The following is a 27985-nucleotide window of genomic DNA, read 5'->3' on the forward strand; positions in this document are numbered from 1 at the left end:
AAAATTTCATCGTAGCGAAAGCTCAAGTTTCACTTCGCCGGTGAAATTTTATACCTTTCAACTTCTTGCTACATAGGCGTTCATCGCTGTGAATCGGTTTTATCTTTACAACATACATTGATTCTTCCTTAACTTAAGATATAGTGATTGTTTTCATTTTAGTGTTTTCCGAGCAAACTGAACTCTGAGTAAGTGGACACAATTTTCTAATAAACCAAAACTCAAAAATTATGCAAATCCAGTGAGGAAAAGAGCTGACCAGTAGTGTTTCAAATCTTCTGATATTTTAACTAACGAGATTTCAGTCAATGATATTTAAGGTCATAGTTTCATTTTTGTGAGATCTACTCTGAGTAATTTCGTATGAACATGAGACACCGGTCAAAATAAGAGAAAATTGCACTTCAGTCCCTTCGAAATTTGTAATGCAATACAGCACGGCACAATAGAAGAAATTTCGCTTTTGGCTGGATACGGTAGGATATATAAAAACAAGAGAAAATGATAGAAACAGGTAAATGTCTGATTAACGTTTGTAAACACACATGTCAATCCTTTGGTTCAAATAACAAGGCGGTTTATGTAGGAGATTTTGCATTGCCAAGAGAGGGTTCAAACTGGTAAAATACTGAACTGAACTGAACTGAAGGGGGGGGGGGGGTTAATTAAGTACTGCATCTCTGCTGGGGAAAGGGTCGTTAAGTATATGAAAAGCTACCTCGGTTGTACATGAAGGAAATAATTCTTTTCATAAGGACATGAATCTGTGATGGAGATTCAAGAGACGTTTCCACACGTTATGTTAACTATCAGCTGTAAATGTCTTTAGAGTTTTTCTACAAAGTAAAATCCATGTGTCAAGATGGACTTTTTCGTCAACATCATCATATCTTAGGGAACCGGTTCATCTTTAAAAGGGTCCACTTCGTAGCTAAACCTCCAGTAAATCAGTGATCACTTATAAAGTAGGTGGATACCCCGTATTGAGCACGACTATTTATACTCTCGTGAACGACTACGGTGTGACCCCGATGCAAAAGAGGTGCGACAGTAGTGAGACAGTTGGTAACCTGCTTTACGACGTTGGTTAGGTGCTACAACTGTTGTGAGACTGTGGTAAAGCTGATGTAACTTTTCTAGGACGTGGTATGATTGGATCGTATGACTGTGAGGTGCGACAGTTTTTCGACGCCTGGTAGCCTGTTGAACGACTTCAGTTTTACGGTGGTGAGGTGCTACGACTGTTGACAATGTTATCGGCAACTGTAGGACTGTTGCACGACTCGGAGTAGCATGGGCGATGACTGTGAACTACCGATTGAGGGCAATTTACAATTGACGCTTGAATCCCGCCTTAGCGGTGAAAGTTCTCGAAAGATATTTTTTTAGAAAGTAAAACGTTTTTTTTCTTTATCAGTCACTGAATTCAAGAGAATGATAATAAGGAACGGCAGAGGTCGCATATCTGTCAGCATACCTGAATTCTTTTAAATTCCTTTAGTCTTAAACTGGACAGCGCTTCCCTGTGAACTGAGATAACTTGTAGCATGGGTAATCCAATCAACTAAAATTCCTTCACCTTTCGCTCGATTTAAGATTTTAATCAGCGTTCCAGATCCAAGCCTAAAAACGTGGAAAACTAAATATGGTTGAGATGCTCTTTGCCGAGACCCAGCTTTCTTTCAGGGCAACTACAGTTCGTAATCAATCGGCAGACTACAAAAAATAAATGTTCTTGTGACACGCATTATATCACGTAAGTTTTTGGCAAGGGAAAAACGAAGTTATTTGCTTGGTAATCTGTGTGCACTGTGTCCTGTTTCCTTTAAAAAGGGACGTCAGTGTGCTTGAAGAAAAGCCGAAGTGTGATTGGAAGCCCACTTTCAAATTCAAGAACTGTTTACCGTAATTCGCGTAACATATGTGACTGGCTAAACTGGTATATCATTTTTTTTTTGGAATACGCGATGCATGCTCACTGTGGTGAAAAAAACGTCCGTAGTGAGTTAGCATAAGAAGTCCAGACAAACACCGTCGGACACGTGTTGTCCGACGCGACACGTGAAGTAGATTAATGAACATTGTATCCAAAATAGCCCTGAGCAGTTTCCAATTCTTTCAAACAAATTGGACTCATGTGGTGGCGTTTGATCGTCCTGTAAATACTTGAAAAGGAATCTCTAAACCTCTTGAAACCCCTTGTGAGTACTCGAAAAGGGTAGATTTTAAACTTTTTTTATGGCATTTAGCAATGTCACGGTTTAAGAACATATTTATCGAGAAGCGACTGAGATTCCGCGAATTCCCCACCGGCCCTCTCGCTTCCACAGCTTATTTTTAGAATAAAAAAACAATTCACATTTTAATATATAGCAGCTAATTGGCTTTGTATGAAGTTGTCGTAATATATCTTTAGTATATGAAGATAACTACGGCCGCCAAATGAACTTGAACCGGTTGTAAAAAATTCCACATATCATTTTTCTAAGAGAAAAAGGTTTCATTTTTTTAAATGAAGACGGAAAAAACGCTCTGAACGCGGGCGACAGGAAGGAAATACCGACACCTTAGCTTTCGTGATGTCCGGCGGCCTGCTCCTCGAACATTCTGCGATGACCCTTCTATTGCAGTAAAGATCATTGAAACAAAGGGTTATCTTAGTGTCATCACGCGACGGTAGATACATGTGCATCCGATCGAATCGTAAGGCAATATTCATAATAGGCAGATCAAAAACAAACTTAAGTTACAAACGGTTCAGAGACATTAGTAAAGTTTGCTCGGCGCTGTGAGGATGGCCAAGGCGAGAATCTCTATTTCATTTTGTGCAGCGTTTTCCATTGTCTTGGTGGTCATGGTGGCCTGCCTTTTTGTTTTACTCAGGAGAGGCAAGTAGATTATCAGTTCTTAATTTATCTATGCAAGTTTCTACAATCGCAAATTTGGGATACCAACAAAGCTCCCGAAATTACATAAATTTCCAATGCTTTGTTACCGAGCAAGAAAAGCATCAAGGCGATTGGCAGAGATTAAATGTACAGGCAGTTGCTTTTGAGACCAAAACATTCTGGGTTATTTTTATGGATATTTGAAGTTTCCTTGAAGTGCGGTTAAGAGTGGGGACTCTAAAACTCTTTATTAACCGGCTACGGAGCTAAACACTTGAAACAAAGTATCAACTTTGTTTTTCTTGCAACTTTTTTTTTATCTGCCTTGTGCGTTAACTGAATTTCAGTTACTTAAGTTAACGTTTCTGACCACATTTGTCCAACATGGCAAAGATTATTCTCTCAAATCAATTTTAAGTGAGATGATCACTTTATCACTTCATGAAATCTCAGAATTATTTACCGAAAGTGCTTTAATGGCCATTATCAAAATAAAAATAACAAAACAAAATTAGTGACGTTAATTTCAGAAGCATCCCCTTTTACGATTGCTACTCACAACAAGCGACCTAAATTCACAGCTGAAGAAGGTCGTAGAAAACGTGCCGGTGGAAGTTTCTTTCTTCTTGACTGATATGCGATCAAACAGCCAGGGGCTATTGTCGAGGCGGCAGCTCATTCTGAACTTGAAAGTTTCCTGTAAAACTTTTCGACTCCTCCCACTGATTTTAAATCGTCAAGCACGCAAAGAACCTTACAGATCAACGATCAATACAAAACTCCGTAAAAAACTGGCTTCCTGTTATAAAGTGCTTCCTTATTTTGTTTCCTGCTGCGTTTTTTAAATCTTATCTTAAGAAATGTTGCTAAGGTTAAGTTCTGGTTGGGATAGGTTTGGCTTCAGAACTGAACTTTTGGAGTGTTTATATGGGATCAAAACCTATTATATAATATTTATTCACAAACCATAGCTAGAATAATAATTTCAATTAGTGGTATAATGTTTGTTAACATGGCTGTAATCACTGACGTATTGTGTATTTACCTCTTCAATGCATATATGACAACGCTCTACGCTCTAATACTGTTCTCAGTAGTGCTTCTATTTATTAATTAGTACTCATTAAGTAAAGTTACAAGAGTTTGCTAGATTCTAGAGCTCGTCCAGCCTCTCTTACTAAGTCAGTGCAACACAGTCTGATTTTGATCTTTGCACGGTAACTTTGTTGTTCCGCCCGCATGCGGAGGCACGATTTTAGCTGGTTTTACTTTAATCAGTCATTTCAAAACTGTGATTTCCTTCGTTTATCAGACAAAACAAACCACACCTTCTACGATCTACGTGTACGTGTTGCAAATAAATATTTAAGGGCACTTAAATGTTGTGAACCCAGATACACTTGTATTGCAAAACGTGACTGTTTGGGGTTTGTTTATAATCGCCTGCCGTTTGTTTTGAGAAGTGGGTAATTGATTGATAATGTCATCTTGAACAACGCCATACTGCTTCTATTCAAACAAACATCAACTGGACAAGCCATGAATCAACACAGACAACGATGGCTATTAACGTTTTGATCACCAGCAAGGGAATTTCAGAAACGTTTTCAAATGGCCGAATTACCTGTTTTCGCTCGTACGATTATACAGATCAATGAATTTAAATTATAATCAATATTTTACTAACTACTGTAAGTACAGCGATTATCAGAATTGGATCACAGAGTGTAAGGGTGCCCTTTAGATTATATTCTTTTGTTTTGGAGGATTCACTTGAGAATGATGTCAAAGGCCTCCTGACAGAAACGTTATTATTGATTTCGGTCTTCCAGCTCTGCACGCGAAGGAAAGCGATGAAGCCTATCGGCGACTTCTATTACGATTGCGTGCCTACGGAGAACAATCACAAAATACTTTCATTGAAATCTAATAAAAGTAACAATAAAACTTAATTTATGCGCGGTAAAAAATTGAATTAAAATTGAAAATTGAATTGAATTTAACTTGTTCTTACAACTACATATAAGTTAGCGACTAAGGCCGGTGCTTTCGCTCGCGCAATGCCAAAATTTGGTGAGATGTGCGCGGCACGGCGACTCGATTATCTGGGGTAAAACGGTGGGTCGGAATGACCTATATACTTCAAATTGTTAAGGTGAACGTGAATTTCTATTATTTTGTGTGTGTTTCTATGTTTGCTTGTTTTGTGACCCTGACCTAAACATGTGAAATATCTTTTTTTTTTTACTGGCTGCCCGGCATTTTTAACTCTTGGGTAGCCTGCTTGATTAGTAAAGAGAAAAGAAGTGCTGGAAAAGGGATGCTTTTTAATGTAATTTCTGCTTTACTCTTTGAAAAGGAAATGATATATCAGTTGCTGCCGGTAAATCCAGCTTCAACTTGAGGGCGTATACGTGGAGTTATGCAAAAGAAAAAAAAGCTTGATTACTGAAAACGTTTTTTGTCACCAGTGAAATAAATACAATAACGGATGAAGAACATGCAGACAGTAACACAAGATAACCTCCGTTTGACATTTTGATCTGCATAGGAAGTAAATAACTGACGATAAAAAACACGGATGCCTTCTCTGTTCTCTGCTATCAGTCCTATCGTACTGTAATCAAATAACGTTAAGTGTGTCTTTAATGAACACATAATCTTCCAATGCATCAGATCGACAGTCGAAAGTTCTGCTTTCTTGTTTAAAACAACACGTATAACGGACTAGAGGTCCGTTCCTGAAATATCTGACGTAGCGGGGGTGGGGTGCGGCAAGGAGCCGTGGCAGATACTGACTGTCAGATCCAAGGCAAGATCCGGGAATTTCCTCAAACAGCTCAGCAAACTGAGATTAAACTAGCGGTCTCTTCCTCAATGTAGGAATAAAGGAAAAACGAAATGGGATAGTGGTTATTTGGCTGGATATATTGCAGTTCTTATAGTTATGATCAAACTTGCAGAATATCGATAACGATTTGGCAATTTGGTAGGGAAAAAACTTCAGTCTCCAATACGTGAAGTGAGATTCCGGACTGACCAAGCGCGAAATATGATGTTGAGAGAACCTGAAGTTCTTTTTGCCTGAGTAAATAATGCATCTTTCTTATTGCAATTCTAGTATACCAAGCTTGACGAAAACCTCCCTTCTCGGTATCATTTCATCATGTTGACTTAAGAATTGCTTTTCAGTGTCGCAGAACAGTTTCACTGTGATACTAATCATGATCTGTAATGTCGCTACAGATGAAACCAGCACAGAAACAGTTGCTGAAACAACAGAAAACTCTCAAGAACCGGAGGTCAAACCACAAGGCAACAACTCCTTCACAGTCAACTCTTCTTCAACAATTGAGCCGCACTCAGCTCACAAACGCCATTACCATCACAAGCAGTTTTGTCGCAAGTGCTGTCATACGCCACCGTAAGTGTGCTTAATTAATAAGTCCTACACTACAAAACTCAGCTATCTAACCGGATATATTTCTGTTTTTACCGGGAGCTGAATCTATAAACGTGAACACAGCGCAGTTCGCAACAATATTGGACAACATCTTCATGTGAAAGACTTCAGCTCAACCGATTTCCCGTGACTGCATGTATGCAATCTTTGAAAATTTCTCATACTCGCGTGTTTATGCAAGCTTTAAACAAGTAATCTCGATAACTTGATATCTGTTTAGGAGTTGGGTTTTCTTCCTGGAGGACGAGGTAATATTATTTTGAAAAGAGTTTCTTTTGCCGCAATGACAATTGAAGACCAGACATGTCTTCTTAGCCTACAGCTCGTTTCATATCCTCGTTATTTCCTTAGATGGTTTGTAACATAACAAATCACGATTCAGGGTTTTCATGTTAAACTAATTCAGTTCTTAAAAAAACATTTTCTTTGATGACAGATGCTGGTACAACAACCACAAGCAATGCAGCAAGTGTGTAAAGAAAGAACAATTTAAACACTCTGTAGAAAGAATTCTCAGACGATCACACAAGAAAGCCACTCATCACCACCGGTGGACCCACAAAAATACCTCAAAGAAGTGAAGACGAGCCACGTAAAACAGACATACAGGATATGAACACTATTAAAATTTTCGTCGCGTCATTCACAACTCCTGGAAACTCACGACAAATCTCATTGGCTCGTGCAAATCCGCTCCGGTCCCCACCTCTAGAGCGCGCCTAAGAGCACACGCCGACTGCAGAGGACGTTTTTCCACCATCCAACACTTTCAGCTCTGGCAACTGTTGATTAACAGTTACTTTCTCATGCATGCGAATAAACAACTATAAAGAGCGAAATCTCGTATACTGTGAAATATTACCGCTGGGAACGTACGAATACCACAAAGGGAGGAAAGTCTCGACACTATTGGACAAACTGAGTTTTAGCATTGCCGCTAGTCTCCACATGTACAGTTTGCGATTACAGTTTAGGTCGCTTTTTTCCATAACTTATATTGTGAAGTGCAAGAAATACAGAATTTCAAATATAGATGTAACTATATAGAGTATCGACTGTAACTAGAATTCAGTTACTATTAAACGTTTTGTTTTCATGTAAATGTTTCAATTGTAAACCCTACTGGGGTTTGAAAAATTTAAATAATAAAGGAGAAATGAATTCAATTCTGGTCGTTTTAGGACTATTTAGATGACTAGAGAATCATAGCTTCTAACATGGTGCCGAGGTCTAGGTCTAAAACAAAAGAATAGTTCATTCATACCTCAAACTCAATGTGATTTCTTATGTTTTAGTCCCCAATGCCACGACGCCACGTTAGAATGTTAGTACGTTAGGTATATCGAAACTGGCCTGATCACATCTGAGCTCTGAAAACAGTTGTCTTGGCGTTCCAGTCGATTTTCAGACATATAGTCTCACAGGCGAAGCACGAAAGACAGCGATTTAACCTTCTTCGGTGACCCAGGAGCAGTTAGTTGGGGCGGGAGGAAATAAATCCGGCAAAAAATGGAACTGATTTGACCAGCTTTTTTGTACAGGGAAGATTTTCTTTCGCATGTATTGTACGTTTATGGTGGTATGGTTGGAAATTGTTTCCGCAGGATACCATACATTACTGAATCAATCATGTTGATTTGATTAGAGCTTTATTTTTTCACTACAGTCCGTGATGTGATCTCAAGTGACAGCCATGAAGCATTCTGGTCGGCAGTGAGTTGATTATAATGCAAAGCTCGTGCAAACCTTTCACACAAGGAAACTAGTCTAATAAAAATGTTCTCTCTCAGTCTTTACTACTGTGACTCACTCCGAGTAATGATTCGGAAATGCTACAGCTGCTCTTTTTACGAAAGACCAGAGTGAAGGGAACTTTCTGTGCTTCCAATTTGCTTTGTTTTCCCTACAAAACGGAATTGCAACGCAAATAATTTGTCTGCACAAGAGAGATAATTTAGCCTGCATGCTGTAGTTTCAGAAAACTCCACTCCGCTACATCTTGATCTCTATGGGTGAGGATGGTCATCTCGCCTGGGCCTGTAAATAAAAACAAAGAAAAACTTCGTTAGAAAGGGGCTACAAACACGAGTTTGAGAGTCCACTGGCACATATTCAAAATCCTTCTCGAACTCCCACGATCTCAAAAATCTTCGTTCCTTTTTGGCTTATGAACACCCTTAGTGTTTTCTTCATCTTACTGATTTGCCAATCTGTAGTTTCCTTTCTCTTGAAGAGAAATGTTTTGTACTTAAAGATTTGAAAACTAACTGAAGGTAGGCACGACTTAGTGACAAAAGCGAGGACTCTTAGTTTCAGTTCGTGCTGTACTACAGATCAGCATCACATCAGCCTCAAATACAGTACAAGTAAACACAATCGTTTAGCGAAAGTGCACACAATAATTTTTGTTATTCCTGATGACACCTCCATAAGGTTCCATTTCACGTGAATTCGGAGTGCCTTACCGGCCACCAGCATAAAAGAGCACAAGGGTGTGTACAAGGAAGTCTTCTGGGCGCTAGTGATCAACCTAGCGCCAGACAGACCAGTTTCTTACCGTGGAGCAGCCTTCACGATGTTATCGACTCTTACAATCATCTCCGCTGCCTCAGCCGCTGATGTTAGGACTTGTTTCTTGACCTGGTACGACTCGGTCACGCCCATCTCAACCATGTCTCCGATACGGCCGTGAGTCATGTCTAAAATCAATCAAACAAAATCCCACTATTTTATTTATACTGCTTTGACTACGGAGGAAAAAAAAAAAACAGTAGAAAAATAATGTAGGTTATACAAATAAGAAATACACGCTTTTGAGCTGACTGCTGGTTAATCAGAGGTAAAGGAAAGCAAAGGAGAAAACAAAAGTAACATAATTTACAAAAACTAAAAGCAAATATACCCATTTACTAACAGCAAAACTGTTGCACATCAGATAGCTTGGAAAATAAATTAAAATAGTGTTGATCTTCCATAACATAAATAAACACGGCGAAGGTGCTTTACTACAATTTTTTCTGTTGTTGCTACAAGTCTTGAGAGCTCATTACGGTAAAATGAATCACACTGCTAACAAATGCTCAAGTTTTGTGTAACAAATTGTTTACCCAGTCCATAGGTTTTCTTTCCTTCCGTATGAGCAGCTCGAAGTTTAGCGACCAAATCAGCGCTGTCGTAACCTGCATTATCTGCAATGATGGTGGGTAGCTGAAGAGAAAATACACATAAAGAATATATCAACACTTGCTCTGTAAACAATATTGTAAACTTCCCAGTAAAAAGTGATGTTAAAAGTGTGGAACACAGTTATACCCACGCCACACAGATGAGATGTTTGGATAAAGGGCCAAGGAGTGTAACTGCGGGGTTATATGTTGTTAAGTAACAATCAGTATCAAAGTTCTGGCATTCTTATCATGCAGGTACATGCAGATAGTGATACAGTTTGACTTGTACTAGCCTAGACTTGTAAAAAAATTGGCAAGCGGAGTGAGCAGACGAGTGTGAAACTGAAGAATTTGGAGAGCCAAGCGATTGGGGTGGGACAGGGGAGGTTCCCTCGCTGTGTTCGGGCTCCCTGAGAACCCGTTTGCAGGCTTGACTTGTACCTGTCTCAGGGCAGCTGCAAAGGCCTCCATAGCTGCAGCTTCTTTCCCCGGTGTCTTAGCAGCAAGCTGCGATACTGCATTGGCCATCAACATTTCTGAAGCACCTGATCAGACAAAAGAAAAAAAAAACGTTGAAAAGTACTCAAACAAGCACTGCAATCATCACTATTCAATGATGTGATAAAACCACAGCTAAACATCATCCTTTTCTGTGCTCAAAATCAATTCACAAAACTCTATTTCCAATTTCCAGGTAGTTTTAAATAAAATAAACATCTTAATTGACCACTCCCCCAATGGGCTTTTCAAGACCAAAGGAAACAAACAAATTATGAAAAAAAGGGTCTGTATCGAGTTGCCGTACCTCCACCACACACTGTTCTTGTTTCCTTGACTGTCTGTGTGAGCACACACAGTGCATCATGAAGTGAACGGTCAGCTTCATCAAGGATCTGCTGTGTGGCTCCCCTGATTACAATGGTGCATGCCTCATTAAGTTTGCAGCCAGAAAAATGCAACAACTACAATAAAGAAAATAAATATCAAAAGTGATTCAAACACAAAATTACTACATCATTTGATTACGTGCATATGCCATTGCCCGGTCTGTCTTGGGTGTGGGAAACCTCTGGGGCTAGGTTGCACTTGAGTAAGGGATGGGAAGCAAGATCACAAGAGCACAAACAAACAAAGGGATGTATTTTCCAGCAATACAAATTACATGACTGTGTAGTTTCAAAAATTACATGTACTGGACTAATGTCAGAAAAATACAGGAAAGCAAGGATTGCTAGTGACGACAAGAATGGAAATAGATTAGTTTCACAAGTGATATCAATAAAGAAACAAACTTCCGCAAATCTTACAGGCACAAAATAAAATAACACAAAGCAAAACGACATCCATTCCCAGAAACTCACCTTGTCCTCACCGATCATAACTTCCTCAATCAATTTACACTCGCCAAGTCTCACAAGCTCAGGCCGGCCAAATGTTGATACAATTTCTCCACCTACACATGCAGCAATAAATATCAATTAAAAGAAAACTTTGAATCACATTGTACCTCTGAAATGCTTCTATCTATGTGGATTGATGGAACATACCTAGAACCAAAGCTAATCTTTCAACACCTTCAAAGTCAGCGTGTTCAATGGCCATAACACCAGCATCAGCAAACAACTGCTCTGGGTAATTATAGATGAGTTGTCTGAAATGGTTTTTGAAATAAAATTACAATCAGTATGTTAACTTTATAATACACTTAACGGTATGTCCCCTTTGTTGGTCATGTATAATAAAATAAATAAATAAAATAAAACACTTTATTACCGTGTCTAAAATGTTTAGCTGAGGGGAAGCGTCCCCTCTACTAATTGTGGACACCTACCTAAAAAAATTACAACTATTACAATAATAAGAGAAATTTATGTGATAAAAAAGCTATATACATGATTATTATATCTCTGATAAAAGAAACAACAACGACAAACAGAAAATACATTGTTTGTCCACATGTACATAATAATTATTGAAGTTAAAGGTAGTTCAAAAACTCACCTATTGATAAAACAATTGATATTGTGTTTAAGTATCATTTCCACTTTTTCTTTCATCTTTTGCTATACATGGACAATGAAAACAGTCATTAGTTTGTCTTCAATTTCTATGAAAAATTCAAAATGAGATTAAAGCAAAAAGGAAGAATTAACACAATGAGGAACAATAGCCATAAGGATTACATAACCAAGGTGTTAAAAAAGACAGCTGTAAATTAGAAAGCAAACCTTTTCTGCAAGCTCTAATTCTGCTATCTTTGCAGTAGACTCCACTCGAACTCTGGAACCAAATACCTTTTGAAAGATGGAACTGAACATTAAAATGTGTATTTGAAGTGCACAGTCAATCCTGTGACAACCCTGTGAAAACTGTTCCATGCTTAAGTAATTAATTTAAGTGAGTGGGTAGGTTCCACATAAATGCCTTTAAAACTCACCTTGATTTTATCTGTGTCCATCCCTGTGTTAGCAATTAGAATCTTGGCATTTTCTATCTTTTTTGGTTGATTTACACCAATCTTCTTATCCAGTAAGAATCCTGTTTTAATTAAAGGAAAAGCATGGTCAGTTGATTGGAAAACTGGAATTTAATGAAAATGGATGAAGTACAGTCAACTTAGTTTATGACTACTCTACTTCCTCTATGTAAAGATCAAGCTACAATGTACCTTCATCCAGGTATGAGTCAACGAGATTTCCACCTAGTTTCTTGATAATCTGAATAGCATCCAAGTTTCCACTGCCCTGAAAGCAGTGACCAAACAACAGTTTTACACACAATAGAGAAAAAAGTTCTAAACAAGCATCAGACAAACGTGGTTACTACAATAATGATAAGCTGTGATGTTTAATGGTGTATATACACTGTACTAAATAGATTAAACTGTATATTGTATATAATATTAAACAAACCAATTTTTTTCCCCTGAGTATTCTCATTACAAACTCCTACTACTGGAAAAAGTTTATTCATCAACTGAAGGCTTAAATAGTCACAGATGAATGTATTGTAATAAATTTAGACGTACAGTAGATCTCTTTTACCTTGAGCCTTAACACTGCTTCAACAGCAAGATTTGCAAAATGATCTCTATGCTGCATCAATATTTTGGAACTGAGTGTTGTCCTGGCGATGTTCATCAAGTCTTCCTTAAACTTCTGCTCATCACTACTGTGATCAACTGCTGCAGTCTCCAGAGCTTGTTGAGCAACATGCACAGACTTCCGCCATCCTGACACAATAATCTGGGGATGTACCTTGCATGACACAAGCTTTTCAGCCTCCTGGAGTACAGTGAAAGGAGGTGGAAGAAAATGTTGGTGACAGAAAAATAACAGGAGAGACGTAGCTAAGCTTTACTCTAAGAATTAAATACATGACTGTACACGTGCAAAATATGCTATCAGGCATGGGGAGTTTCTACTCTCCCACATGGACATTAAGTTTTATAACATAGCGAGCGTCCTAGTCCTATCTAATTCCTATTGAGCCATCATGAACCAAATCTCTATGTGCGCATGGCCGTGCATGTATAAGATGACGTGTGCAGTTTCAATTTAGCTGCAAAATTTCTGTTGAGTTTGGTGCAAGTTCCTTTTGTTTAAGTTTTGGCAATGTGAAGATTATTCTGAACAATCCAAACTCTACATGTACTTTGAGCCTTTGACTTTTGCCAAGCTAAGATGTTTACTTAAACGTGAGTATTTTGACTTTGTTTGTCTACATTTTCATCGAGTAGTTTTGACTTTGTCTGCCTACATTTTCATTATAATTAATTCGAAGAAGCGAGTTTTTCGTTGACAGTTTTAGAAACCAGGTTAAGCGTTTTTGCTCAACCGTTGCTCAACTGATTGTGGTGTGTTAGGATCCTAATGATCTTTATTTTTCTTCACCATGAATTGTGAGAACTTTGTAGTCAATCACGAATAAAACATGTTTTAGCACCCAAGTTGTTGTCGTCATGTTATAAAAGAATTGGTTCACGCTTTTAGCTGTGCGTATATCGAGTTATGGATGCACTTGGGAAGTTTGGAGAGCACTCAAGAAGCTACAGTTGCTCTCGGCTGTTGCCTCAAGCAACTGTTACGCTTCTTTTGTGCTCTCCAAACTCCTGCGTGCATCCATAACTCGATATGCGCACGCTAAGCATGAACCAATTCTTAAATAATCTACAGATGATATGCATGTCACCAATGAGTATGTCTTTTGGAGCTGCAATAATTGTTTTGACCACATCAGGCTTGAATAATGAAGGGTTTGACGTATATTCTGGTATAGTTAGGCATACTTCTTAGAAAAAAAAAACAAGAAATCCAAAAGCTCTATTTGATATAAGACAGCTCTATATTATGAACGGTTCACTTTAAGTCCCAGAGAAACCAGCATTCATATATTCCGTACCTCTATGAACAAAAATGGACACTTCCATAAAACAAACAGTCTGCCCTTTGCTCTCTGAATTTAAGGGATTTGACAGTACATAAACAGGCGGCCCAATAGTGTAAATAAATTGGTATACAGTGAAATGTCATGTTACCATACCCTGAGTAATTCACAAGCTAAAACTGTCACACTTGTTGTACCATCACCAACTTCATTGTCCTGAACCTTTGACAGCTCTTGAAGCAAAGAAAACAACGAAAAATATGTTGACTGAACATTTGGCATCACACAAAGTTCTATCAACATTTATCTACTTATACATTGCAGTATCATGCAAGTTAAAAATGGCAAGAAAACTCTGAGATCAGAATCATAAAAAAGCTGCATACTGACTATTTTCTGTTATGAGCAAAGCTGCTTAGTGTAACATTCCTTGTTTAATGAGTGTATAAAAGATAGGTTGCAGTGTGGCTGTGATTATTACAAAAGGTACTACTTAATTCTGCTTCTGTCCTTGCTGTACCTGTAACAAAAACATTGCTGCAATACTTCTTCATTTTGAGCTGTATACACTGAGCAATTTCTTGTTTACTTGCAATTTGAGTTGCAACAAAATTATGATGCAAGTTGCACAAAAATGTGCCTAAGGCAACAGCATCTTTAAACTTATGCTACGTTTTTTATATGTATGTTTGATCTCTACATTCAAAACTTGCTATGTGACCTTTAGATTATGAGGAATAATATTATATTCAGTGGTAAAACAACAAAAATGCATGCAGGCAACTCTAAATTCATGGTGAAAACCAATCTTTGCTTAAAATGCACTAACAGCAGCAGCAGTAGCAGTAACAATAACAATAATATTTTCTTTTCCAGTTCAGTATCAACATTATGGTCATTGCTGTAGCTGTAAAAGCTACAGCTGAGAGATGGTATCTGGCTAAATTTTACAACACTTATCTGCACCTTATTGAATGACAATAGTTCCTACTGCTTCACATTGCCTCTTGATTAAAGAGTTCTGGTTAGCCCTTCTGTTTTTGTGTGGGTATTCTACATGTGTTCCCTGCACATCTACAGGGGTATCCTCTTCCTTATAGTGAATTATAATCCATGTAGAAATACTTGCTGTTCTTACCTACAAGGATTTTAGCAGCTGGATTGTCAACACCAATAGATTTAAGAATTGTTGCACCATCATTGGTTACTTGAATTTCTTCATTCTTGCTAAATGACTGTAAGATTTTGTCCTAGAAAGGCATTAAGAAATACAATAACCTGACAATGCATATCATTGTTTCATCTCCACAGACTTTCAATACGGTTAGCATTAGAACATCATTACTTGAAATGGCAGCCTGCAAGCCATAGCTCTTAACCTGACAATAATACAAAAAGTCAGATATAGTAGCAGCTTCTAGCCTCATTTTACAGCCATCCTTCCCACTCGTTCATTAAGACTGATAAGTTTTCAACAAATTTTCCTTCTTCATTAAGGAAAAATATTATTGAGATCACATTGACTCCATCCTTCAATGATATTAAATCAGCCGTGCTAAAATTCTTTCAATTTTCCTTACTTTTCGTCAAAATATCAATTTCTCTGACTCAAAATAAAATTTCCTGACTTTTCCCTGACCTTGAAGAATTTTTCCCCTGACCATTTCCTGACCTGCAGCAACCCTGAAAGAGGAGGAGGGGAATTTTTTTTTGGGGGGGGGGGGAGGGGGAGGGGGAGGGGGGGAGGGGGATAATGAATATGCAAGCAATCCAGAGACAATTTAGATGTTGAACACTTTTATTCACTACATGTCACGGAAACCAGGGTCAGGCAGCAGTGTGATTCATCACACCAGCTACTTAACAAATTGATGTCAATTTCATGTATCTGTCCTGTGATTGATCAAAAATTTCATCATAATATTGTCAAAGTACTGTGGATCCATGAGGCGATAGCTGAGTGGATCCGCAGACTGCTTTGACAATGTTATGACGAAATTCATGGTCAATAACAGGACAGATGCATGAAAAACTGACGTCAATGTTTTTTTTTACAATAACAAATTGTCAAATTGCCTACTCTTGCTTGTTGATGCATTGCATAAATTTTAAATTCATGTGTCTGGCCACTTATTGACAAAGAAAATTAGCCAATGCGCGTGCGAGAATTTCTACAGTTCTCGTAAAAATACACTCTGAACTACTAAGTCAGTGGTAATAAAAATAAATAAGTTATAATATACATAGAAATCTTTACCATTCCTTTTGGACCAAGAGTGCTCTTGATGAGGTCTCCTATGGCAATGGCACCAACGAAAGACGACTGAAAGTACAGAATTAAAAGGCAAACACTTAGATCAAATCTGTACACTTTTCAATCTGTCAGGAATTCGACAATTAAGAGTAAAAGCTGGGTGTGACAGATTCGATTTGCAAACAAGCTTCTCAAGAGAAAAGAACAGCAGCGTCGTCTTTTTAGGTGAAAAGCTTCAAAGAAAGACATAGAGTAACCTCAGAGAAACGACTTTAGGGAAGCCATGACAGCAAATGAAAAGAAACGAGCTAAATTTCCAACAAAAAATGTTTTCTGCACTCACAAGACGAGCTGTCTCCGCTCGCTCCTCTTCCGCACCTTGGTTGAGAATCTGAACTGGGTTGAGTGAAACCTGGCCAAAAAAGTTGATATCCAAATTAAACATGTTATTAGTCTGGTTCTGTACACTGTTTAAATACCATTAAAGAGAAAAATTACCATTTTTGTACAATTTTCCACTCAAACACGTGTGATCTCCCTTCTTTCAAACTTTGAAGGTTTACCTGTTGAGCCTGCGATCAGCGAAGAAACGAATTGCATTGTGGACTCATGTAAGCCAAATCGAATTGTAGCAAAAGGTACGCTTTTCCTTACGAGTTTTCTCCGAAGCACAACGAACTTATTTCCGTCACGATCGGCAAGTTGACGTCAATGTCACGAGGATGATTTCAGTGTTTTAAGACTGAAAATGGCGTCCGGCACCTAGCTGAAATAACCTCGAGACAGCAAAAAATCCTCTTGCGTTGCGCATCTGGTGAAGAGTTAAGCTTGCGAACTGATAAAAAATCTTACTGATGGCTGGGGCGTCGCGGAAAAACCAGTTCAAAGTGGTTCTGTTAGGAGAGGGCTGCGTTGGGAAAACTTCCCTCATGCTTCGTTATGTACAAGACAAGTTCAACGATAAACATTTAACTACGTTGCAAGTAAGTGATTCGCCGTTTTTGATGAAGCATATGCCTCATCACGAGACAATCACACCTAGCGATAAATAAGATTGTATGCTTGGTGGAAATAGTTGATTCATTTATATTGCCAAGTCATTTCTTACGGAACACTGATTAAATCGCCAAACTGATGTTGTTTTGGGGAATTAAGCTAACTTGTTATAATTTCCCACGTTTCGTGTAAATTAAATAGATGAGCGATTAACAGCGTTACAATTTCCCGAGCTTATAATGGAATAATTATTGAAAACTGTACATTATCGAGAAATTCAAGTCAATATTGTACAAATGTAAGCTTATGTCCATCACACATTGCTTCATGAAGCTCCAATTAGCTATATACGTCATCCCAAAACAAACTTTCCCTTAGGAGAAGTCTTAAATTTTGACAGTAATCTCACTTGTGAAAATATATGTTTCTCTGGAATATTTGAGTGAATTTGCGAGAGTCTGAAATACAAATTACTTAGTGGTCACTAAATGATTTTCTTTAATCTGTTTGTGACTGGGTGTCAGCATGCCTTTTTCAATTGATTGGAGAAACATTAATTACTTTGTTTAGGTTGGTGTCCAGTTTCACTCTGCTTGTAGTTGTAAGTTACACTTTTATGACCCCTTGTAAATCAGTGGTACAGATTCAAAGATATCTGAATGTTCCAGTAAACAAACAATAAGGATACAAGACAACACCTGTCTCAATTTATTCAACTCAGCCCTACAGCCCGGGACACTTATCATGACAGTACTTCCCACGGCCAAATAGGGATTTAATGCTCTACTACCCAATGTTGCAAAATAGAAAACTGCACTGAGACTCCATTTTTTTTGAATAACTGCTTTCCTGTTTCCCTTTTTTATTTATTTTCCTTGTTGTGTATATTGTCAAGTTGTACCGTACACCACACATTTAAGTAGTCTCCACACCTGCACTGCACTTGGGATGAGATTGGAAACTAAATTGTCCTGTTATTGTTAGATAGATACTAACAGGGTTTAGAAAATGGCCCAAAGAAAATATGTGTGCTGATTGGTTTAGAATCATGTTTCTATTTAACAATATTAGATTATTCGCTCTCGATTTCTATGAGGTGATAGTTGATGAGGCTGAAGGCATGCATAGAAACAGTTGTGAAAGTTTGAGAGAACTCGAAAAAAATGTGCAAGTAATTGCCTTATGGCTAGTGTTCCCACAACATTTCTCGTTCTCCAAAACTTTCACTCATGTTTGTATTGCTTGATAGAAACACAGTACATGTTTTCTATTTCTTAAAATTAATCAATCCAAACTGTAACAGGGTGGTTGTGTTCGGACTTCAAGTTTCTTTAAAATTCTCTCCAGGATTATGAGGGCAGAACTCCTACAGACATCTTTGCAAACAGTACTGATACAAGTTCTTCTTTGTTTGTTCCTTTGTTTGTTTCAGGCATCATTCTTGAATAAACGACTAAATATAGATAATCAGCGAGTCAACATTGCAATTTGGGTAAGTCAGTTGATTTGAAGAATAAATGTCTACAGTATAAATATAGATAATCAGCGAGTCAATATTGCAATATAGGCAAGCCAGTTGATTTAAAATTAGGTAATCAAGTTACAGTATGGGCAGTATGGTCAAACTGTTGTGGTTCAGTGGTTTGTGGTACAGGACACTTAAAACATGAGGACTGATGGTTCAGCCCATGGTTCATGCCCTTGTTTCTTCACCCATGTGCAGCAATGCGTAGTGTTGAACTGCTGAGACTAACAGACAGCCTGCGATGGACTAACATCCTATCCTAAGAGCTAAGGAAGATTGTACTCTTTACAGTCAAACTGGATATAAGTAGGCATGTTTGTCTATTCTTAAGGAGTCTAGTTATTTATGTATTATTTTTTTTTTTTACACTTTGTAAATAAGCAAAGTTATTGTTGAAAGAAATTGTTTTACAAGTACAAGTAAGTCAACCACCATAGTGAGTTTTTAAGCTGGCATTTCAAGCATTTGTCCTTTGCCACAACAAAGAGGGATTTTGGGTTGTAAAAATTGTAGCAGAGTAGGGAGTTATGCTTTTGGAGGAAGCATGGCAACAAAAAATACATGAATAAATTAATAAATGAAAAATGTACTTTAATCTCAATAGGATATCAAGGTACCTTGGCTCCCCATGGGATTAGGGAATGTTTTTCATTTACATGTAATTTATTCATGAATTAATGCAGCTGTAGTGCTCAGTAAGTTTACTTTCATCAACGTTAAGTTAATAAAATAGCTAAGTGACCTGCTCAGTGTTCAACTCCTGAGATACAACACACACTTGAAAGAGAAGGTCACTCCAAAAACTGTGTACATATTTTTTTCCATCACCAATGAAAAGTTCACATTGAGTTGAGTTACTCACTGTTGTTTTAGCTTCTGAAGTGGATGCGATTCCAATGAAAAAGAAGTGAAAAGTTTGACACTGGCAGCCGCCATTTTGAAAGGATCTTGAAGGCCAGGCCACATATCCGTAATGTCATTCAGTCCGAATTGGCGCGAAGATCAAAGGCTAAAGCTCTCCTTTTCTGTTCTAAATTCGTTTATTCAGTTGTGAGCTAAAATGTTGAGCCCCGGGTTGTAAAACCCAAACCGAAAAGGTTAGGGAAAGAGGAGTAACTTTCCTTAATTTGCCTGCAAAGAACAAAAAATTGCCAAAGAAGTGGTTCGAACAGCTACATCGGGATGAGAGATTCATGCCAAAAAAACTCAAAAATGTGTACGTGTGCAACGAGCATTTCACAGACAACTGTTTCAAAACTGAATGCCGATTTGAGCTTGTGGGTGGAAACACAAGAAGTAGGTCATTGAAAAATGCTTTCCGACAATTTTTCAATGGAAGGCCTCTGTAAAGGCACGCATTGCAAGCGAACGGCACATCGCAAGGAATGAAAAGAGGTAGCTATCAGTTATACTTTTCATTTGTTAAAAATACTTTTGCTCGGCAGAACTGTCGTTGACTTGATTTGGTAAATATTATTTCTGCGCAAGAAATTGAAGCTCCTTGCTGGACGGGGACTCGAATTTCAAGAAAAAAGTTGCCAAAAATTTTCAACCCTTCAGGCTTTTCATGAAAAGACCCTAAAACAGCGTGAATCACGGGTTTTGCATGTATATATGAGTTTGCCGCTTTTTTTTCTATAATAACAGGGAAAATGGCTGAATGAAATTCTATTCTTCATTTACCAGTCTTACCAGCATTTATAAAAAAGCTTCCATGTTGCAAGCTTTGATTCATTATTTTTCGTAGACTAGCGCAAGGGTTTTCATGTTTTCGTGTTCATTGATGCATAGCGACTGCATGCATTTTTTGGGTGAATTTATTAAATTTCTTAGAGTGCTGTGGGAACTTCAAATGCCCTGCAGATTTCTTTGAAATTACATGTCAGACTAACCTGCTTTGGTTTTCTTTTATCGAAAAAGCAATTTTTCGATTATAAATCTTTTGTGTGAGCTGAAAACTTAGAGCGTGTTTAATAATCAGCCTTGACAGCTAGGGATGAATTTAAATACTCACAAATTTTAAATGCTGTCTAATTTGATTTGAAATACATCGGAAGGAGTAGTTAATTGTACATCAGTCCTATCAAAATATCGACAATTACTGATAACAAGTCCTGCTATAGCGAAATCCCATATCCGCATGTAAATAATATTTTGTCTAAATGTGTTGAAATTTGTTTTCAATTTTATCAACACAATTCATCATTAATTAAGGACGTTTTTTATTTCATTCACATTATTTTTGGGAATTACAGTTGCTAATAAAAGCTGTGCTATGGTAAAAAAATGAAGCCATAATCTTACTGCATGCTTTGTCAAGTAACAATGCCAGTAAACACGACACATGCGATATGAAAAACACACTCGCAGAGTCAATTTTCCTTCCGCTGGTTTACGCATGTGAAAGTTGTATATACTTTTTTCGTCTATCCAAAATTTATTACATATGCTTAGCTTTCCAACACTGAGACAAATAACAATTCTCTCAAGGAAGGAATGTCGTCAATTTCACATTTCACGTCAAAGATGTTGATTTCACTTTGCATCTTACATGTAAAGTCATTGCGTATTTCACAAGAGTCCACGTAGTCCATAAGTGTAAAGAAACCTGGCAAACACGTATGAGCACGGGCAAAAAGTATCCAAATCTTATAAGTAAAAACATAGACTTATGAGGTGGAAAGCATCCGCCCGATTTAAACACACCATTGAAAACTCGTCAGTTTGAACTCCCTCCGCATTGAACCACCAGTAACATAAAAATGAAGACAAATCAGATCAAAAGCACTAAACTGGGGATTTATTTAAGCCACTAGTTCAATTCTGAGAGCAATTTACAATTAAAAATAAACCTCCTCTTCCACTGTGTCCATTGCAATTGTACTGCAAAATGTACCTTTCATCTTGGTGACCTACTCCGGCTGTTCTCGGCAACAAACACATTCTCTTTGCGTCGGTATGGTTGCACATCTCTCCCAAGTACACCACAGAGCATTTTCCAACCGATCATTCAATTCAACTTGATTATTATCTCCCGTGGAATCACTAGCACGTTCTGGCTTCAAGAGCAGCCATACTAAAGCTCAAAAGAACAAGCACACTCTCGGACGGAATGACGTCATGGATATGCGGCCTGGCCTTCAAGATCCTTTCAAAATGGCGGCTCCCAGTGTCGAACTTTTCACTTCTTTTTCATTGGAATTGCATCCACTTCAGAAGCGAAAACAACGGTGAGTAACTCAACTCAATGTGAATTTTTTATTGATGATGGAAAAAAATACACGGTTTTTGGAGTGACCTTCTCCTTTAAGAATATTAAGTGCTTTGTAGTTATGGTCAAATGGAACACCTGATTCTGATACCTCATATGTGTATTAAATAATACCATCAAATTTTACAGGACACAGCCGGCCAGGAAAGATTTCATGCCTTAGGACCTATTTACTATAGAGATAGGTAGGATTATAACAATCAACTACGTGTACACCAATCTCACTTTTATATATCTTAGTAATGTAGATGACTTAGCAACTAACACTTACCGCTACTGTTACAGTACACAACAATTTTTCTCCACTCAAATTGTGACATAAGTTTACGTGACATGACACTTGATAATATAATTAATCATAACAATTACAATTTCCTCAAATGTGATTGGTGCATAAACTGCTGTATTTTGCTCTAATTAATCTGCAAAGTTGTAATTGGACAGTTGGCTGTAATTGGACACCTGTAATCGGACAGTTACATGAGCCAATCATTTTAAGTCCTCTCCACTAAATCCACCAATCAAAACATTGATTACAATCACTATAGTAACCACTGACTGAGACTGACTTTGTAAAATTTTGGAGGTTTAGTCTCTGGTGACTGTTTTCCATATTTTATAATTATGATATTTAAAATGACAATAAAAAGCTCTTTATCAAATGAAACTTTCACTTTTGTGGGAAATTGTAATTGTTTTGATTAATTGGTAACAGGACATCGTGTCATCCAATTCAGTCTGTAATCATACTCGTGATTAACAAATCGGACCCCTGCTTCGCGGTCGTCCGATTTTGTTGATCACTCGTATGATTACAGACCGAATTGGACTCCACTCAGTCCTATTACCATTATTAATAAATTATGCAATACACTTCACATACATTTATGAAAACTAAACCTGAAGAATTTAATTGATGATAGATTAAGAAAAAACACCACTGTTTTATCTTAATTTAAAAGTTCATCTTTATATAATGTTTTGCACATAGGATTTAATTGTGTTTTTTGTACTTTACAGCAATGGTGCAATTCTAGTTTATGATATAACAGATGAAGACTCCTTTTTCAAGGTAACTCATGTTACAGTGTATTTGATAGTTACAATAAAAGTTACAGTCATGTACACATGCAATCCTACTTTAAAACCAAGATCATTTTGTAAATTAGAATGTAATGCAAACTGTTTCTTCTAGTGCAAATGTATAGCTATAAATTTGATTTTAAAACTCACATGTATCTCCTGACAATGTTTCATGTACAATAAAAAGCACCATCTAGAGCAAAGCATCTATAACACAGATAGTGACCAACTGAAGGCTAGAATTCCTATTTTATTTGATCACCTGAAATAAAGAATTACAAAGAGTTATAGAAAACAGCAAGAAAACAGGTTTTTGTCGTCACAAAATTGAAGAAGACAGTCAAAAACTGTGATCATGTTTCAAAATTGAACAGCCACCATTTGAACATTCTCCTCCCAGTTACTTCCATAAAAGGAAAGCCAGCCACCATATTATGATTGGTTATTTTCTGACACTCCTTTTATCGAGGTAACTGGAAGAAGAAAAGTTGAAAATGGCTGCCGGAAATGACATTTTAGCAGTTTTCATCAATTTTGGCAGGAAACATTATCTTTTTCTTCCTGTTTTCTACAAAATAAATCTTACTAATTTCCATAATTTTTAGTAGCCTTTCTACATCTCCCCCCTCCCCTAAGGGGACAGATGTACACACGCTATAATTTTCAGCAGTTACATGAAATATGGTTTCCAGAATTCCATTCGCCTCTAAGCAAAATGTCTCCAGCTCAGGAAGTGTAGCTGAGGACATCAAAATCAGGGTACTCACCATAGGCTTGTGATAAATCTTATAGTCAGAGTGATTTTCAAGTGAGTGTCATAAAACCAAAAGCAAACCAATTATGTACCAATTAAGGCTGGTTTCCACTAGTGCATATGCATAAGCCGACATTCGCAGAAGCAGTAGAGTGCTGATAATTAGTGGCTTTTGTTGGAAATGTCCCAAACAAAAGGTGCTAATTATCAACATCTTACTCTGTCTGAGTGTGTCAGCTTATGCTTATGCGCTAGTGGAAACCAGCCTTTAGACTACTCAGCCAATCTCAAACCATAGTAAAACCAAAACCAATACCAAAGTAATTGCCTGATTACTTTTGACACCCAATTGAAGACCAATCTAACTGTCTGTGAATGTGTTTTTAGCAGGGCCTGTATTGTCTGTTCACAGGCATTTGGTCCATGAACATTTAAGTTAATTTATTTGGCTAACCTTGTTAGGTAAAGAACTGGGTCAAAGAGCTAAAGAAAATGTTAGGAGAAGATATTGCACTTTGTATAGCAGGTACGTAATAGATTTTTTCTGTTTTGTTGAATGATAAACATGGACTCTAAAATTAATTTTGTATGCCACAATTTTAGGTATTATTTCAAGTAACCCATTTAATTGTAATTATTATAGGTAACAAAATCGACCTTGAGAAAGACAGACATGTTGATGCATCAGAGGCAGATGCGTAAGTTTGTTATAGACTAAGTAGTTAAAGATACATGTATCTTCTTGTGACACTGAACAAACTAAAATTAATATTTAAATTATTATGAATCAAAATTGGCTGACCCAGACACTGTCAACATCTTCGAAAAATAACAAGTGATTGTTGGAAATAAGGGTTGTATCACCTGACTAAAAGTCCGGTGACTTGAATTAAGAATATTGTTGTAAGTTAATATAATATTAGGAATAGAATTTTAGGTTTAGGATCGTAGACATTTTATTGTAATTTATCATACCTGATGAATTTTTACCGCGTAAAAAAATGATTAAAGATTAAAGACATTTTCTGACTGAAATACGGCATGAATTAATCCACTCCTGCAGCACACACATGAGAATGTTTGTAGCATTATCATATTGAAGATGGCAAATGTACAGATGAGCATACATGTAAAGCCCAAGCCACCTTCAGATTTTTTTCAAACATTTGGCTCTTAAGCCTCCAACTCATGCAAACCAGTAATTTGTTATTTATAAGAGGTGTTCTGTGATTCGCCATTTCAGATATGCCAAGACAGTAGGGGCAAAACACTTCCATACATCAGCAAAACTTAATAAGGGCATTGAAGAAATGTTCTTTGAGCTATCAAAACGTGAGTGTTCCCTTGTAGCTTATTTCATGCGATATGGTCATCATATGTTTAGATGCAGTCATGACATCAGTCAGAATTGTTGATATTAATTTGATTAAAAAGGAAACTATATAAACTGCTGATTGAAACCAAAAACTTATTAACGTGTGTAGTAAACATTTTAGTAGTGATATGTATGTTATTTTAAAATACAGTGATGACTTATTTTGTTGGAATGACTCTTATTTAATTTATGGCCAAGTTCCATCCTCCAACAAAGTTGCATTTAAGGAAATGTTTTCATAACACTGCACTTTTCACCTCTCTGTCTCAGTGATTTGCTTTTGTTAGAAAAATTAAACTCATCAACAAATGATGAGCTTGGGGAATGGTGCTTGAAAGGATGGTGGAGCCCAAGAGCAAACAAAACCGAGCACATAGGGTATCCATGACAACCCTGTGAGCGTCAACCACCAGGCACCATCACACTGAAAAAAAAAAACGGTGGAAACACAAGATACTTACCACATTCTTACCCTCAAGCCAAGGCTGGGATAAAAGCTTAACGAGAACTGTCTAGCAGTGAAAAACACACAGAATGATTTGACATCCAAAGCCGAGCTATCAAATCCAGGCACCCCTGCACAAATCTCCCGGCCACCCCAAACTCAGTCTGAGGGAAACTGCTGGCCAGCAATCTTCGCGTTTCGCGTTTAACTTAGCCTAAATTACATTTAGCCACATTAAAATAGAAAATGAGCTGTATGTAGCCAAAAAGTATAATATATAGGTTCATGTAATCACCTCTTTTACTTTGTGCTGTCTAAAGAATGCCCAACAATGTGTGTTTGCTGTGATCTTTTCTTTCCTATTGAAGAAATGTTGGAAAGACAAGAAAAAAGTGATGCTAAAGTTGCACGTGATGGTGTGGTAGAGAGAGGAAATAACAGACGGAAGAATGTGGTAATAGTAGATGAACAACCCGCCCAGCGACAGGGTGGAGGAGGTTGTTGTGGCGGCGGTGGAGGAGGAGGATCATAGAATTTATGGTGTGCATTGCAGCTGTATGGTTATAATTAATGAGTAATCTGTATAGTATAGAACACAGAATGAACTATACTTTGTGAAGAGAAAATGTAGTTACATGAATGGCAAGCAAGAAGTGGATTGTAACCACTTCTAATGTCTCTGAAAGTAGTAAGTCTTCCCCTATTATAAAGTTAGCACTTTTATTCCCAGGGTACAGTTACTGGGTATTCTCTTTATTCTAATTACTTGTCACATTAGATATACCTGTATTGTACGGAAATTAGATGTTGAATTTTAAAACAAAACCGTTAAAAGGTCTACAGGTTTATGTAAATGGTCAAAGCCATAAATAATCTTTTCAAAAGAAAGTGCAGTCATAAAGGATTTTTATAATGAAACTGCAAAATGATGGCCATTTTCTCTTAGTCTGATTACATGATATTGTTTTATTTTAAACCTTGTCGTAGAAGTCATATATTGAGTAACTTTAGGCCCAGCTTAACCTGTCTTACAGCCGTGGCCGTGACACAGGCTAGGCCAGTTCAGACGTCAGACTTTTGCCGTGCTGGACTTGATTACAATTAGCTTCGTCTGTAGCACTGCGGAAACACGACTCCGATTCAGACGTTGTGCCAAAGTCGTACCAAATTCAGGATTTACTGAAGCCACATAAAATTCTCATCGTAGCTCCCTGCTGGAATGCAACCCCAGCAAAATACATTAATATAATTTATGACTTTTGTTTGGCAAGGCAAAAGCACAACGTTTGAATTGCTGCCTTGCCAGAGTTGTGTAGCACGGCAGAGCTTGTTGAACTTAATTGCTTGCTGAACTTAATTCAAAAGTTTGATTCAGATGTTATGCTTCTGCTGTGCTTTCGTCGAACTTAATTCCTGGATTAAGTTGGTCCCAACAGAAGCACGACACGTGAACTGGGCCTGACACAAAAAAACTGTTAGATGTACTTGTAACGAAACTTATGTAATGTGAAGGATGGTCTTTGTTTAGTTAATACATTATTTCTTTTCTGCCTAAATTATCCTAACAGCTGTAAGATGTGATAAATTGATGTTGTATTGGTAGCTGCAGCAAATACAAAAGGAATATGTCGAATGTTGAATAACATGTATTTCTTGTTGTAAAGTTGCGAATTGTACAGTATATAAACTAGTGTTGGTATACTGGAATGTCTAAAAAATTTGAACAATGTTGTAAGCAAAGATTACCTCAAAGTAAATGTCATGATAACGAAGGCACAGTAACTATGTATTTTTAGGAAATAAAATTTACAGGACAAAAGTAATATTACGTGAGATGATGACAGTCAGCTGGAATTTTGGAAGTATCAGTTCTGAAGCAAAGTTAAGCTTTAGCCTGGTTACTATTATGTCAACTTGAGTTTAACCCCTGAGCGTATACAGTGGCAGATCCAGACCTCTAGCCAAGGGGGGGCCCGGTTTTATTTTGCTTGCCCTGCCGGCATTTCTTCCTTCTGCGGAGGACCCCCACCCCCACCCCCGGCCCCTCCCCTAGATCCGCCACTGGTATAGCACAACAATGATTGTACTTGCAAACTGCAACGACGCAAGCATGAGCACTAGCATAAGAACATGAAAAAGATGTCTCATTATCCTTTCTTTGGAAGTTTGTTATTAGTCCTATCAATAAAAGAAATACAAATTGGAAAGTTGAGTTATGTGGCTTTAAAATCGTTGATAAAACGTGAAACCCTGCCAAACTTAGGGCTACTCCAAACCATCGCGAGTGTTGTCCAAGAAAAAAGTCTTAAGACTAATCCTCTTGAGTGTCTGCTAACATAATTGTACTACTCGCCTTCGTTTTCTATGAGCGATAGTCA

General features: G+C 37.5%; 3 protein-coding genes across 3 annotated transcripts; 2 read left to right on the forward strand and 1 right to left on the reverse strand.

Annotated features, from left to right (window-relative positions):
• Positions 1-2695: 2695 nt before the first annotated feature.
• Positions 2696-7517, forward strand: LOC110045051 (uncharacterized). Its single transcript, XM_020750644.2, has 3 exons — positions 2696-2888; positions 6135-6312; positions 6788-7517. Exons 1-3 carry the CDS (start codon positions 2795-2797, stop codon positions 6930-6932), a joined length of 417 nt encoding a protein of 138 aa, XP_020606303.2. The 5' UTR covers positions 2696-2794; the 3' UTR covers positions 6933-7517.
• Positions 7518-7983: 466 nt separating this feature from the next.
• LOC110044964 (T-complex protein 1 subunit beta-like) lies at positions 7984-16754 on the reverse strand. The gene is made up of 17 exons (XM_089275165.1): positions 16657-16754; positions 16502-16570; positions 16162-16227; positions 15043-15154; positions 14061-14137; positions 12563-12802; positions 12187-12262; positions 11956-12056; positions 11747-11812; positions 11520-11581; positions 11066-11169; positions 10880-10971; positions 10324-10480; positions 9960-10063; positions 9459-9558; positions 8909-9050; positions 7984-8388 (listed from the first exon to the last, which is right to left on the reverse strand). The coding sequence occupies exons 1-17, from the start codon at positions 16657-16659 to the stop codon at positions 8358-8360; spliced, it is 1602 nt and encodes a 533-aa protein (XP_089131291.1). The 5' UTR covers positions 16660-16754; the 3' UTR covers positions 7984-8357.
• Positions 16755-16824: 70 nt separating this feature from the next.
• Positions 16825-27814, forward strand: LOC110044968 (ras-related protein Rab-21-like). Its single transcript, XM_089275200.1, has 8 exons — positions 16825-17141; positions 18587-18646; positions 22080-22135; positions 22971-23022; positions 24250-24313; positions 24431-24485; positions 25031-25119; positions 25976-27814. Exons 1-8 carry the CDS (start codon positions 17013-17015, stop codon positions 26137-26139), a joined length of 669 nt encoding a protein of 222 aa, XP_089131326.1. The 5' UTR covers positions 16825-17012; the 3' UTR covers positions 26140-27814.
• The last annotated feature ends 171 nt before the right edge of the window (positions 27815-27985 follow it).

The sequence above is a fragment of the Orbicella faveolata genome, unplaced genomic scaffold, assembly GCF_042242905.1.
Source record: "Orbicella faveolata isolate gen_17 unplaced genomic scaffold, um_ofav_v1 contig_1, whole genome shotgun sequence".
Lineage (NCBI taxonomy): Eukaryota > Metazoa > Cnidaria > Anthozoa > Scleractinia > Merulinidae > Orbicella > Orbicella faveolata.